The sequence below is a fragment of the Erythrolamprus reginae genome, chromosome 2 (assembly GCF_031021105.1).
Source record: "Erythrolamprus reginae isolate rEryReg1 chromosome 2, rEryReg1.hap1, whole genome shotgun sequence".
Lineage (NCBI taxonomy): Eukaryota > Metazoa > Chordata > Lepidosauria > Squamata > Dipsadidae > Erythrolamprus > Erythrolamprus reginae.
In genome coordinates this window covers 148,368,557-148,381,951 of record NC_091951.1, presented here as the reverse complement: position 1 = coordinate 148,381,951, position 13,395 = coordinate 148,368,557, and the positions used below count along the sequence as shown (strand labels likewise).

General features: G+C 39.1%; 1 protein-coding gene across 1 annotated transcript in view; it reads left to right on the top strand.

The window, feature by feature from the left end:
* Nucleotides 1-13,395, top strand: part of MGAT5B (alpha-1,6-mannosylglycoprotein 6-beta-N-acetylglucosaminyltransferase B) — a 174,670-nt gene that overhangs the window by 40,759 nt on the left and 120,516 nt on the right. The window contains exons 3-4 of the mRNA XM_070739842.1: nt 5,983-6,056; nt 12,642-12,812. Coding sequence (XP_070595943.1) covers nt 5,983-6,056; nt 12,642-12,812 — 245 coding nt within the window. The remainder of the gene's footprint in view (nt 1-5,982; nt 6,057-12,641; nt 12,813-13,395) is intronic.

The window sequence follows — 13,395 nt, the reverse complement described above, 5'->3', positions numbered from 1 at the left end:
TGAGAAGTTTACGGAAGGCAGGAAGAGTAGGGGCAGTTCTGATCTCCTGGGGGAGTTGGTTCCAGAGAGTCGGTGCCGCCACAGAGAAGGCTCTCCCCCTGGGGCCTGCCAACCGACATTGTTTAGTTGACGGGACCCGGAGGAGGCCACTCTGTGGGACCTAATCGGTCGCTGGGATTCGTGCGGCAGAAGGCGGTCTCGGAGATATTCTGGTCCGATGCCATGAAGGGCTTTAAAGGTCATAACCAACACTTTGAATTGTGACCGGAAACTGATCGGCAGCCAATGCAGACTGCGGAGTGATGGTGAAACATGGGCATACCTGGGTAAGCCCATGACTGCTCTCGCAGCTGCATTCTGCACGATCTATCAGCTCTTTATGTGGAACCATATCATGGCTATCTGAGTAATGAAGAGTCAATCTCTTTCATGTTTAGATTCTGTACAGATCATAAACCCATCACATATCAGGCAATCTAGGCTTGGAATGAATGGTTACAGCCAAGTGGTTGCTGGCATATTTTAATTCTAGACTAGAAAAATGGAATGTGCACAGATTAAGTGAAAAGAACATTCATAATCAAATCTTTCTTCCACATGGTTTCAAACTGTGGAAATTAGATCATGGACATTTGCACATTCAGTTCTGTTTTGGAAGCTTTTGTGCACATAGGGGCGGGAGGAGGAGAGAAGACCCTTTTAACATTGGCCTCATTTGACTCTGATGGGGATGGAAGAGTTACTATCTGCAAAGCCATTGATAGGTGGAATGTCAAACACCACCAGGTGTAATCCTCACTGTTAGAACTGCCAAGCCATCTCCTCAGTCAGCAGCAGCAACACGGTGGAAGGGAGGGGAATGAGGGAGGGAGCCCGTCCCCTTGGCAACAGATGCATATCCTGAGGACACCTTCGTCCTACTTCTTTCTTCAGTGTTCCTCACTGTGTGTATCACCTCCTTTTAGTGGATGGATATGCTAAAAGACATAATCCTGGGGAAATCATGCTACAGTGATTCTGTTTGTTTCCTACTGAGCCACTGAAGAAAATGATCCCCAACAGAACCATTAAAATACGTGCCTTAAATCCCATGCGGACTCATCAACTTTGCTTTCTGTTGTTCCTGATCTCCATAATCCATGCCTATAATAGTCTTTTCTTTCAGGCTGACTTTCATTCTGAGCTAATCAACCGCACCTACAATAGTTGCTCTGTCTTTCTTATTTTGCTATTAAAATTGAACAGGGCAATTATCCCAGAAATCATGTCAGGCTTATGTATTAAGCTGTGGGTTGTCAAGCTTGGGACATGGAGCATTTAGGTCCTCTATCCACAAAAAAGTGTCCACTAACTGTTGTGATTCCGTCCGAGGCCCCTCAGGGAACGGCTGATCTTCTGTCGGTTTCCTGCTCAGAGGGGGAGGATGAGGAACAGGAGGTGCAGGCAGACGAGGAGGAGGAATCCCAGGCTGAGGAAGAGGGGGAACAGCCAGAGGCCCCCGAGAGGGAGCTCTCCCCAGCAAGCAGCCTGGATTCCTTAGAGGAAAATGCACAAGCAATAATCGATCTGCGACAGAGAAGAGCAACACAAAGAAGGGACCAATTGGCTAGGTACTTTCAGCACTAAAGAGGCAACAGCTGGGTTTGGGTGTGGTGCTCTCTGGAAAGGCTAAAAGGCAGACCCACCCTTCCTGGCTTGTGGAGTATTATCTTTGGGAGTCCTGGGACCTGGCTGTGATCTTTGGCATCTTGGAATTCTGGTTTGTGACTTTGACTACTGAAACCTTGGGGGGAAAAGGTGGGGGTCTTATGCTCTACAGTGGTGGGTGTGCCACCAAGAAGTTTGCTGTATTGTCTGGACATCAGGACTCTGCTGTAAAGTCTCCTAACCTGCCTGTTGGGAAGAACAGGTTTTTCTCTGTGTTTATTTTTCAAGCTATAAAGTACTGTTGCTTTTACCAGCGTGTCTGGCTGTTTTTTCCAGTTGGTGTTGAGGTCTGGGGGAACCCAGACAGAACACTAACTAGTCTTTAATTCAGTATCCAGGGAAGCCTTTCTGTTATGTCCTTATTTATTGTTTACTTATTTATTTATTACTCAAGCTTCTGTACTGCAACAATCCAAAGTTCCTGAGTGGCTTACAGGTTCCCGTTATAATAAAAATAAGAGTAAAAGCAATATATAAAAACTTCAAGAATAGTGAACACTAATTATAATCCTGTCTATCAACAGCCTCAGGGGTAGCATCATCCTTTGATTCTATTCCCAAAAGTCCTCTGAAGGAGAAAGGCCTTAACTATAAGATAGAAATTTAACAGGGAATGAGCTAGGAATCTGTCTAGGGATTACTGTGTGGCCTTTAATACCTTCCTGATAAAAATAATATTTATTTAACATCTTTCTTATCTATTAGATTTATTATTTATTAGATTTGTATGCCGCCCCTCTCCGAAGACTCAGATTACTGATCTCATTTCATAATGGGGACATACCTAGTCTTTTTTCTTGAATATAGTATGTAGTATAATTTGAAGATGTAGCCATCCGTCCCTTGTCACTGAGAGATTACTTCCAATTAGGCTAGAAGTTCTCTGTGGTTACCTCTGCTGCATAGAGAAAAGAGTAATTTGTCTGGCTGAAGCACCAGGTGGACCTATTGGGGTTCCAGAGAGAACTTGAAGTTCTAGTGCAGTGGTCCCCTAACTTGGCAACTTTAAGACTTGTGGACTTCAACTCCCAGAATTCTCCAGCCAGCTAATCTAGTGCAGGTTCAACCAAAGCCTTAGTTGCTATATAAAATGAATATGTTATGGGAGCCACATCATTGTACCCAGTGTCTTCTGTTGTGTTCAACCCTCACTTCCACCCCAATTCCAATCTTTTACCTTTTTTTTGGTTTAAAATATCATCTGAACCCCATTTCTCCCCTTTGACCTTTGCACCTTCAGAAAGGGGCATGGAGAACCTTAAGGAAATTAATTCCAATCCAAAGGGTCCATTGGCTCCTAGGGTGTTGTTTAAATCAGGGGTTCACTCACATCTCAAACACTGTTCTTCTGCCTTTTCTGTTTTTTCAAAAAGCTTTTTTTAATCGTATGATATAGACTTGGAAATGAAACCTTTGCCTTCCTGAAGCAAAGACTTAATCTTTGCAATTGCCAATGGATTTCATTATGATGATTAATGTGGCAGATGCGACAGCACTTTATGACAGCACTGCCTGTCTAACTAAGCTACTGTGTGGTGACCCTCAAATATTAAATATTAACAATTTTCCTCTCAATGTTCTTTGTCCACCCAGTGGCTCCAAATAGCTGTGGCTCCCATCTCTCCCCAGGCAAGAGAGAATGCAAAGGAGCCAATAAACTGTAGCCGGTGGCTGTTTTAATATCAGTTTTTAACATCCATCTTTAATCTGCAGATAGGGTTCTTAATAAAGCTGAGTAGCAATGACCTTATTTAACATTAGGGACATGAATAATTACATAAGTTTCAGAAAACTAGTCATGAAAACAAATGGAGCACATTATAAATAGTTGATAAAGGCCTTGCTGACTTTCTTTAGTATGAATAATGGATCATGCCAAAGTGGAGCTTGCTGGTGAGTGCTAAGCATGTGCTATGCAGGAACAGGCAGATGTACTCCAGTATGTCTAGTAGCACACCTAACATCATGGATCCACTTCAGTGAGGCGATGTAGAAGCCCATGTCCTAGCTGAGACTGATATTGTTCCTTAGTTTCTACTGACTCTACACCTTGCAGTTCCCCTCTTTGTTTGCCTTCTTGAAAGTTGGCCTGGTGCAAAATTATCAAGTTTAGGAGGATTCCTTCTCTGTTTGACTACCAAAGTGGAATTGGTTATTCTGGAGCCTGCTGTGGTCTTTGGTCAAAGAACTGCAATCATGGTATGATTGTAGCTAAAGCTGAAAGAATGACTAAGACAAGCATGAACAAAGCCTCAATTTGGTTATGTATAGGACATTGGCACATATCTCAAGGAGATAGAATTTGTTTACATTTCATCTAGTCTAGAAGATTTGTGTGCTTCTAATTATTTGTCTCATTGATGGCCTGTAAGTTAATTAGTGATTAGCATAAATCTCTGCTGTTATTTGCACATTTGAGGGAGTTTTAAAGATGCTTTTAGAAATGTAGGGTCCAGTAGACACAACCTCAAAGGATGACAAATTGCTAAAAATGAAATTTGGACCAACCATTAATCATCTGTGTTGCTTAAGAAGCCAAATTAAAAGAAACCATGGAACATGCTACACCTCCCTTTAGGCTTCAACTGCAGTTAAAAATGATAGTGCAGTTTTGTTTCGTTTTTAATTTTTTTTTTCTGCTGCAAGCTTAATGCAAGTTTTGGACAATGGAAGGAAGCAGATCTTTAAATGTTCAGGGGGTTGCACCTTTCAAGGTGGAACACATCATGTGAGTCACATTGATTTTTATATTGCGAATTAAGTTCTTCCCATTCAGTATAGTTACCTGGTTAGAGAGGATGTTACACATGTGATCTCTCTATCCAAAAGTAGTAATGAGATCTGAACCAAAACCTATTAAAACAAAAGTTTTTACAACTTCAGTATTCTTTAGCCCTAAAATCTGTATTAAGGGGCTGGGACAAATTTTTTAACTTGTAAAAACCAGAAGGTTGGGCCTGGGAGATGATAGATAGATAGATAGATAGATAGATAGATAGATAGATAGATAGATAGATAGATAGATAGATAGATAGATAGATATGGATGATGGGTGGGCGGGTGGGTAGGTGGATGGATAGATGGATGGTTGCATGGATAGATACATAGACAGAAAATAGAGATAAACTGAAAAACTGAAAACTGCAGTGTACTATCAGATATAATTACAAGAAAATTCAAACTACTGTACTTCATTAGAAAAAACATCTCAGTTTTACTTTTATTTTTCAACTTGATTTAAAACAAATACACAGAGAGTTGCATGGTAATTTAACACTATCACATTCAGAACTGACATATTTAACTGCTATTTATGTCAAATTTTAGATAAGCTATAAAAATAATTTGACATAATTGAAGAATTTAAACTTCTTACATTAAAAATTCAAAGTTTGGATGCGGCAAATGGCCATGCACAGGATTGCACTCCATAGTTTCCAGATTAAATGAAAACTAGTATTAGACTTGGGTGGGTTTTTTTTTTTCATGTCTGAAATATTTTGGAGATTGCTGCATGCTCCCATAGTTTCATCTGCCACATTTCTAATAAAGGAATTTGAAGTGTTTTCCAGTAAAAAGCATAAAGTATCCCAGTAAGAGCTCAGCATTTTAAAAGCTAGACCAGTCTATTTTAATAGATACAGTATATACAATGTAATAATACTGATTGAATAGATAAATAACATGTAGAAAAGGAATCTCATCATTTAAGACTTGTTGGAACCTATAGTAAATCATCTTCCACATTAATTTGGGCTTTATGGTTTTATGGGATTGGAGCTTTTGCATAATTTATGATTATTTGGTTTAAATGTGGAGAGAAAAACAGAGATTGGAAACCATCTGTGTCACTATTGAAAAAATGATTTTTCGTAATGAAACATTCAAAATATTTAGAAGAAAAATCAAAATCCCTAACTATAGGGAGAAAATCATGCCCAAGAGGAAAAGTCTTGTGCTAGTTCCAGATTCTGAAAATGTGTATGCGTATTTCTGTAGGTTTTTTTAATTGGAAAACTGCAGAGTAATATTTGGAGAAAAGCAAATAAATAAATAATTCTACTATCCATATGAATGAATTTAATTTGCTTACATTTAAATGCAAAGGAAACACATTTTTCCTCCTTTCCTCCTCTTTCTATTTGGCGGAGCATCTGTGTTGGATGTGGGGGAATGAACACAGGCTGTTTCAAAGGACAGTGTGGTTTGGTTGCTTCAATGATATGAAATATGCTGTTCATATCATCTTCCAACTTCCCTCCCTCTTTCCTACAGCCATAGAAGGCCGACGGGACCAGTGTGAAGTGCCCAGAGATCCGAAGTACCCCGATTGCTCTGGAAAAGTAGAGGTGAGTATGTAAGGTTTAAAATTATATTCTGATTAGGATCTATGAGAAGATCTGCTCTCTTATTGAATGACAAGTTAAAAACAACTAAAATGTTTTGAGAAGGAGGTAACCCTTGTCTAGCAATCAATCAATGATTCTCCTCTACTCTCAAGCACTGTCATCACACTCAAGTTTCTCTCAAGATAGTTGCAAAACTGTGAAGTGTAAAGGACAGTTATACAGGTAGTCCTTGATTTATGACAACAATTAAGCCCCGAAATTCTATTGTTAAGTGATACTTCAGCAGAAGAGCCCTTCACTCCTCCACCCGAAACAGAATACCCTACGAAACTAGACTCACTATCCTGGGTCTAGAAAGCTTACAACTACGATGCCTTAGACATTATCTAAGCATTACCCACAAGATCATATTCTGCAATGTCCTGCCTGTCAATGACTACTTCAACTTCAACAGCAACAACACAAGAGCGCACAACAGATACAAGCTTAATATTAACTGCTCCAAATTGGACTGTAAAAAATGCGACTTTAGTAATTGAGTTGTCGAAGCATGGAACTCATTACTGGACTCCGTAGTATCTTCCCCTAACCCACAACATTTTACCCTCAGACTATCCACAGTTGACCTCTCCAGATTCCTAAGAGGTCAGTAAGGGGCATGCATAAATGCACTAGCATGCCTCCCATCCCCTGTCCTATTGTCTCTCCTATATCTCTCCTATATCTCTCCTATATCTCATATATCATATCTACTATTCTTCTATTCTAATCCCCTTATACTACTCTCATAATATCCTTCTATTCGCTAATTGATATATTCTATTCCTAAATTTTCACTTCTATTCTTTCTCTAATATATTTTACTCGAGTATAACCTCTATAACCTTCATTGTGTATTGTTGTGTATTGGACAAAATAAATAAATAATAAAGATACACTTGTTAAGTGAATTTTGCTCAGTTTTATGACCTTTCTTTTCACAGTTATTAAGTGAAACACTGCAGTTATTAAGATATTAACATTGTTTTTAAGTGAATTTGGCTTCGTATTGACTTTGCTTGTCAGAAAGTTGCAAAAGTTGATCAAATGACACCAGGATACTAATAACTTAATGGAGCCCAACCCCAGATCACAACCAACCATCCTATATTACCTGTGTTTCCCTGGAAATAAGACCCTGTCTTATATTTTTTGAACCCTGAAATAAGCACTTGGCCTTATTGCCATGCACTCAAAATCCCGATTTGGCTTAATATCAAGGGATGTCTTATTTTGGGGGAAATGAGGACCAAGATTGTTGGGGGCAATATGCTTACTCTCTGTAAATTGCTTAGAGAGGGCTGTAAAGCACTGTGAAGCAGTGTATAAGTCTAAATGCTATTGCTATTTATTTATTAGTTTAAAATCATAGGCATTTCTGTGTTACTGAATACTACTGCTTTACATCACATATCCTTGAGTTGGCTGTAAACCTTGGCATGAATTTGGCTGCCCCATTGCTGATTCCAAGTTTGCCTCAGTTACTGGTTTCAAATTACAACAATCCCCTGACTTCTCTTCAAGGTAACTGATTTTCCATAACTTCAGGCTGCTTTTGGGTTATATCAGCATTAGGGACATTCTGCTTAAGGCTATTTCGACCATAAGCCTATCCACAGTGCATGCTTACTGGGGTGGGAGGAGACCCCCTCTTACCATTCTCTGAAGAGTCCTCAGCAGGGCCTCGTAGCTAGCTCACTGCAGAGGCAGGCTGAAGTTAGCATGTCAAGCATGAAATATTTTCCAGGGAGTGGGCAGAAAGGACTTGTTGCAGTATAGCATAAAAATGTTAGAATAGGATTATATCATATTATATATATCTGGACCTCTAGCATAAAAATGCTGTGCTTACCCTGATTCTATTATAAGCCAGGATAGGATGGCACTAACTGCTTAGTCTATCTCTGGTAAATTTGCAACAGGGAAACAAAAGGGCTCAATAAACATCTCACTGATAAACAAGTTTACATCACTCCAGACAGGACGTTATACGATCAAAGGGGGAGATCTACATTGCCTGAAGCAAACACAGGACGAGACGGTGATTAAGGAGATTGGTTGTGATAAGGCAGAAGGCTTCAGAGAAATTAGGTGTGGGAAACATTTGCTGTGAGGAAGTGTTTCTAGGAAATTAGTTTGCGATATCTGGGGGGAAAGGGAGAACTCAAAGATATGTCATGTTTGAAGTTATGTTATTGGATGTTTGTGTATCACTTGACATGTATGTGTAATTATCCCCATTTTGCTTATGCTCCCAAATAAAAAGAGGTACATGGCTCCATACGGTGTCACTTCACCCAGAGAGAATATTTGTCCAAGTCTTCTTTCTAGGATTTGCGTTCGTGAGTGATCCCACATGGCTGGGTTGCTGTTAGCTCCTTTGAAGACATTGTCTTCATCAGGGACTTTGACAGCATCCACAAGGACTGGTTACCTGAATAATCCATAGCACAAGAAGGAAGATTGTGATGTTGTTGATGAGGGACAACTGTCTACTTGGATGGATACTATAGCCCTAGTGGATCTGCTGTGAGGCTATCACTCTCACATGGTTCCTGAGCTTGAGGTCTGTTCTCTGGTGTTGATTTGGCTACAAGTGATAATGGAAACTAGATTATGCAGCCTTGTCCTTTCTCAAAATCTTCCCAGATTTCTCTTCATTTGAACTAAATTGAGATAAACCGACTCACCCACCGATGGCTTTTGATTGTCTTCAGCATTTTTTTTTCTCAGCCTCCCCCCTCCCTATCACAGTTTCTGCACCATTCTTAAAGGATGCATAGATTTCGAGTTTCTTTTTATTAAATTCTTTTGTTTTACTCTTTTAAAATAAAATATCGATCCTAACATAAGGCAAGGTTTAAATATTTTAATCCCATATGTATAATGTGGACCCTGCCTAGGCTCTACCAAGATTCTTAGATTTCATGATTAGGATATATGTGCTTGTGTTGGTGATAACTAAATAACTTTAAAAAAAACAACCCTGGAAATAGCACTCCTACCTCGTAATTAAAGTTGACACCAGACATACTTTGGACCTAGAAACATCACTAGTGATAGTAGGGAAGAAGCATGGAGCAGGGAGTGGCAACCTTTTTTAGATTTAGGGAAGGGTTGTGTTTATAGACTTAGAAAGTCATACAACAGTTGCACATGCACGCTTCATAAATGTATACATTCACACTCAAAAACGCACATATAAGTATCCATGATAATTGATCTGTAGTCACTGGGCTACTGATAAATTAGGAATGATGGCAATAGCTGCTGAATCAGTAACATGGAGTGGTATAGTTGAAATAATGGTCAGACCCGTTGTAGTCTAATTCTTATTTTATTAAGAACTGTCTGAAATGTAGCAATTTAAAGACCTGTGAATGAATGGGTAACGGCAAAGACTGGGAGCCGCGTGGTTGGGTTGCCTCTTTTAAACCTTTTTCCCTGTAGAGGTGCGGCTTATACAGCTGTTTGTATTTCCTGCCCGTGGTTTCAACCAATCCGTGGCTGGTATGTAAATTGCTAAATTTACATAGGTCTATTTACATTTACAACATTTACATATACACCATTTACATACATAACATGGAGGATTAGGGAAGCCATAAGCACCCGCCAAAAGCTGCTTGAGACCTAGTGCTGTGAATCCACCACTCTAGCCCAGGCTTTATGGTCAGATACCCACAAATCCCTTTCCTTGTTATCTATAAATGAAGGCCTTAGGATGAACATTCTTTGCAACACCTCCACCTCTTAAACATTTAATGGACGGCACCACAAATGCTATGTTTGTTGTATCATTCTAAATGTTTTGCCCTTATTTTGCATTGTTGTTATAGTGAAGTGCTAATTAGCAAGTATATTGGGACAGTCTACTCCAGAAGGCAAGGTGTTCCCTATCTAGCCCATATATTTTGATGAAGCTAAATATTTGGTGAACCTAAGAGAAGCTATGGCAATTGGAGGTTACCAGTGTCTTTGTGTTGTGTTGTTTTCTGAACAGGCAAAAACTGTACACTGGGGAGAATCAATAAAGGAAAATATTGTAACTCAGGATTTAAATGTCCTTGGTGCACTCTGAGCTTGGTTGTTTTCTTGTAGACATTTAATTACCCAAATTAGCACTGATGATGTTACCTGTGGCCAATGAAACACCTGCAAGAAAACAACCAAGCTCAGAGAGAACCAAGAATCCCTCGGTAGGTAGAATGTCTTCTGATGTTCTTCAGGATATGGTCATCTGTGGATACCATGCTGATTTTGCATCCTTGATCCTGATGTTAAATCTTGATTTCATGTCCTTTTCTCTGCCTGCTTGAAAGGCAGAAAATGATATGCATTAATTTCCAAAAGTCCAGGAAATGCAACAACTATTAAATATTGCAATTAATTTACTTTCTTTGCTCCCGCCCCAATCACTGCTGAAATCATTTGCCATCTGCTATAAACGAATGCGTGACACATATTTCAACTTAGCCTCAATAAAAATGATAATGCTGAAAATTCTAGAAAGGGATTTGAAATCCCATTAGGGTCCAATGACTTGAATAAATACTTTTATTATTATTATTAATTAAATCTAATAATAAAGCTGACATTGGTAATGCAAAACAATCAGATTATCCTAGATATTGTGACTATGTGGAACAACCTTTGAAATGTACTGAATGTGACTTTTTTTCCTCCCCCCTTCCTCCTCCTCCTCCTCCTCTCGTTTGAAAAGATACATCTAAAATAATTCCAACTTTCTCTTTTAAGTGTGCTATTGAAATAGGAGACTATACTATACTTCATATTAAAAAGGATCAAGTAGAGATGTAGGCTAGATTAATGCAAAACTGAACAAATAGTCATTTGAGAGTGGGAGAGTGAGGATAGATGTTTCTTGCTCTCAAATCACAGTAGCTAAGCTGCCCTGTGTTTTATGATTAATGGATAGATGTAACTTTCACTGCGGTGTTAATTATTCACGCACAAGCAATGCAAAAATAGCACCAATATGAATTTATCATCTTGCTTATTTTTAATCTAGTAAGTCATCTCTGGCCTGAGGAGCTTTGGATGCCTTATATTTTTATATAAATATAAATATTTATATCTAACAAAGAACAGAAATTTAGTTAGCCTTGCCAGGAAGAGCAGACAAGAAACAGATCAGATGAGCGAATTCTACAGTACTTTATTGCAAGGCTACGTTAACTTGCAAGCCTGAAAGAACAAATCTCCCACCCGCACTTTTTATTCACTGATACGTTGTGTGTGGGGGGGTCCTTTCTGAGTTTCTGCCTGTTAAGCAGCTGTGGGGCCCCCAGCCCCCCCTTATTGATCGTTCCCCAGCCAGCATCTCTTCCACCCGCTTCAAAATCATTCCTACAAATCATTACAGCTGGATGATGTGGATGTGTTTAACACTATACAGCTGCACCCCAATGCTTAACTATAAGTTAAAATGGAAAGCCAGTTTGGTGTAGCACTGTAATTAAGATGCCAGGTTAGAAACCTGAAGACCCTGAGTTTTTATCTTGCCTTAGGCACAAAACTAGCTGTGTAACCTTGGACTGCCCTGCCCTAGCAAGTAGGTAAGGGCCACCCCTTTCTGAAATGCTTCCAAGAAAACTACAGATATTTGTCCAGGCTGTTTGCAGGAGTCAACAATGTCTGGACAGCATACCCATAAATTAAAATTAGCTATTTCTTCCCCTACTGAACCTCAGCTACCAATCTAACTACTTGACAATATAAATTAACTGCTAGATTAACAAGACACAACCTTTACATTACTCAGATTTTCCTAGTTCAGAAGCGTTCATTTTTGCTGCCTTTGTTCATGCCTGGGTAAAATTTTAAGTGTGATTTAATTGTGGGTGGCAGTAATTCTATCTCCTGTCTGGATGATTGGTGAGTTTTACATATTGGGAGTGGAGGGCTGTCTCTTGAGTGGATTCATTTGTGTAGTTAAGTTTGGAAGAGGATGGCACCAGCAATTATGGAGGATGATGGATCTACACAGAGGAACCTATGCTTATTGCTTTGTATGCATAATCACTTTTTCAGGGCATTGCTAATTTTTTTTTCTTTCTTAGTACAGAATTGTCAGTTCTACCTTTCTGGGCAATAGAATATTAATGCAAAGATCTTTCACCTGTTTTTGAAACTTCCTAGCCAGCATATTTATTTATTTTTCTTGGTGAAATTAATCCAAACCTTTATAAAGTTGGTTCTTTTTTCTCTCCTAGTACTGACTGAAATAAAAGGCAAAATATGCTTTGTGAATAGTGTATTGATATAGCTACCCTGAGCTCCTCTGGCAGCATCGCCTCTGCATTTAGATAAGAACATAACACCGGCAGATATATATCAGAATCTAATCTAGTTTAAACACAATTTTCTTTCACAAGATGTACGGTGGATTTTTTCCCCCCTGTAACAGAGCATACAGAAAGTTTCTTCTTGTGTTGCATTTTTGCCTCCCCCCTCCTTCACAAGAACTTGTACTTGTTGCATATCTTCTTTTGTGTTATCATTAAAACAATTTTTTTCTGGCAGTGGATGAGGGCTCGATGGACGTCAGACCCTTGCTATGCATTTTTTGGTGTGGACGGCACAGAATGCTCCTTCCTCATCTACCTCAGTGAAGTTGAGTGGTTCTGCCCAGTGCTGCCTTGGCGAAATCAGTCAGCAGCTGCCCCTTCGTCCAACCCATCGCCCAGGATACAAGTAAGGCTTGCTGTTTTTGGATTGACTGAGAGCTATGACCTATATATCAAAGTGGTTTTCTTTTGAAACTACCTTGACTATTTTCATTCAATAGTAATGGATATGGGCAACCATCCACAGAAAAACATTGTGGTAGAACATCCGTAAACTCCTTAAAACCCACCTTTGCCACCAGGCATGGGGGAATTGAGATATCTCCCCCGGGCCTATACAATTTATGTATGGTATGTTTGTATATATGTCTGATTAATAATGGGGTTTTTAAAAATGTTTTTAAATTATTAGATTTGTTATGAATTGTTCTATTGCTGTTGTGAGCTGCCCCGAGTCTACGGAGAGGGGTGGCATACAAATCTAATAAATAAATAAATAAAATTAATAAATCTGTTTGTGGGAAAACTGTAGTTCCTGAATGATTCCTATTTTAGGATGAGTGTGAGAGGAGCAAGAAAAAAATCCTTTCCATAATAATAATAATAATAATAAAAGCTGATGGGTTAGGAAAAGATTCTATACTGCCTACAACTAATTATGATCATACATCCCACTCAATATCTATTCTCTATTCTTCATTTACATATAT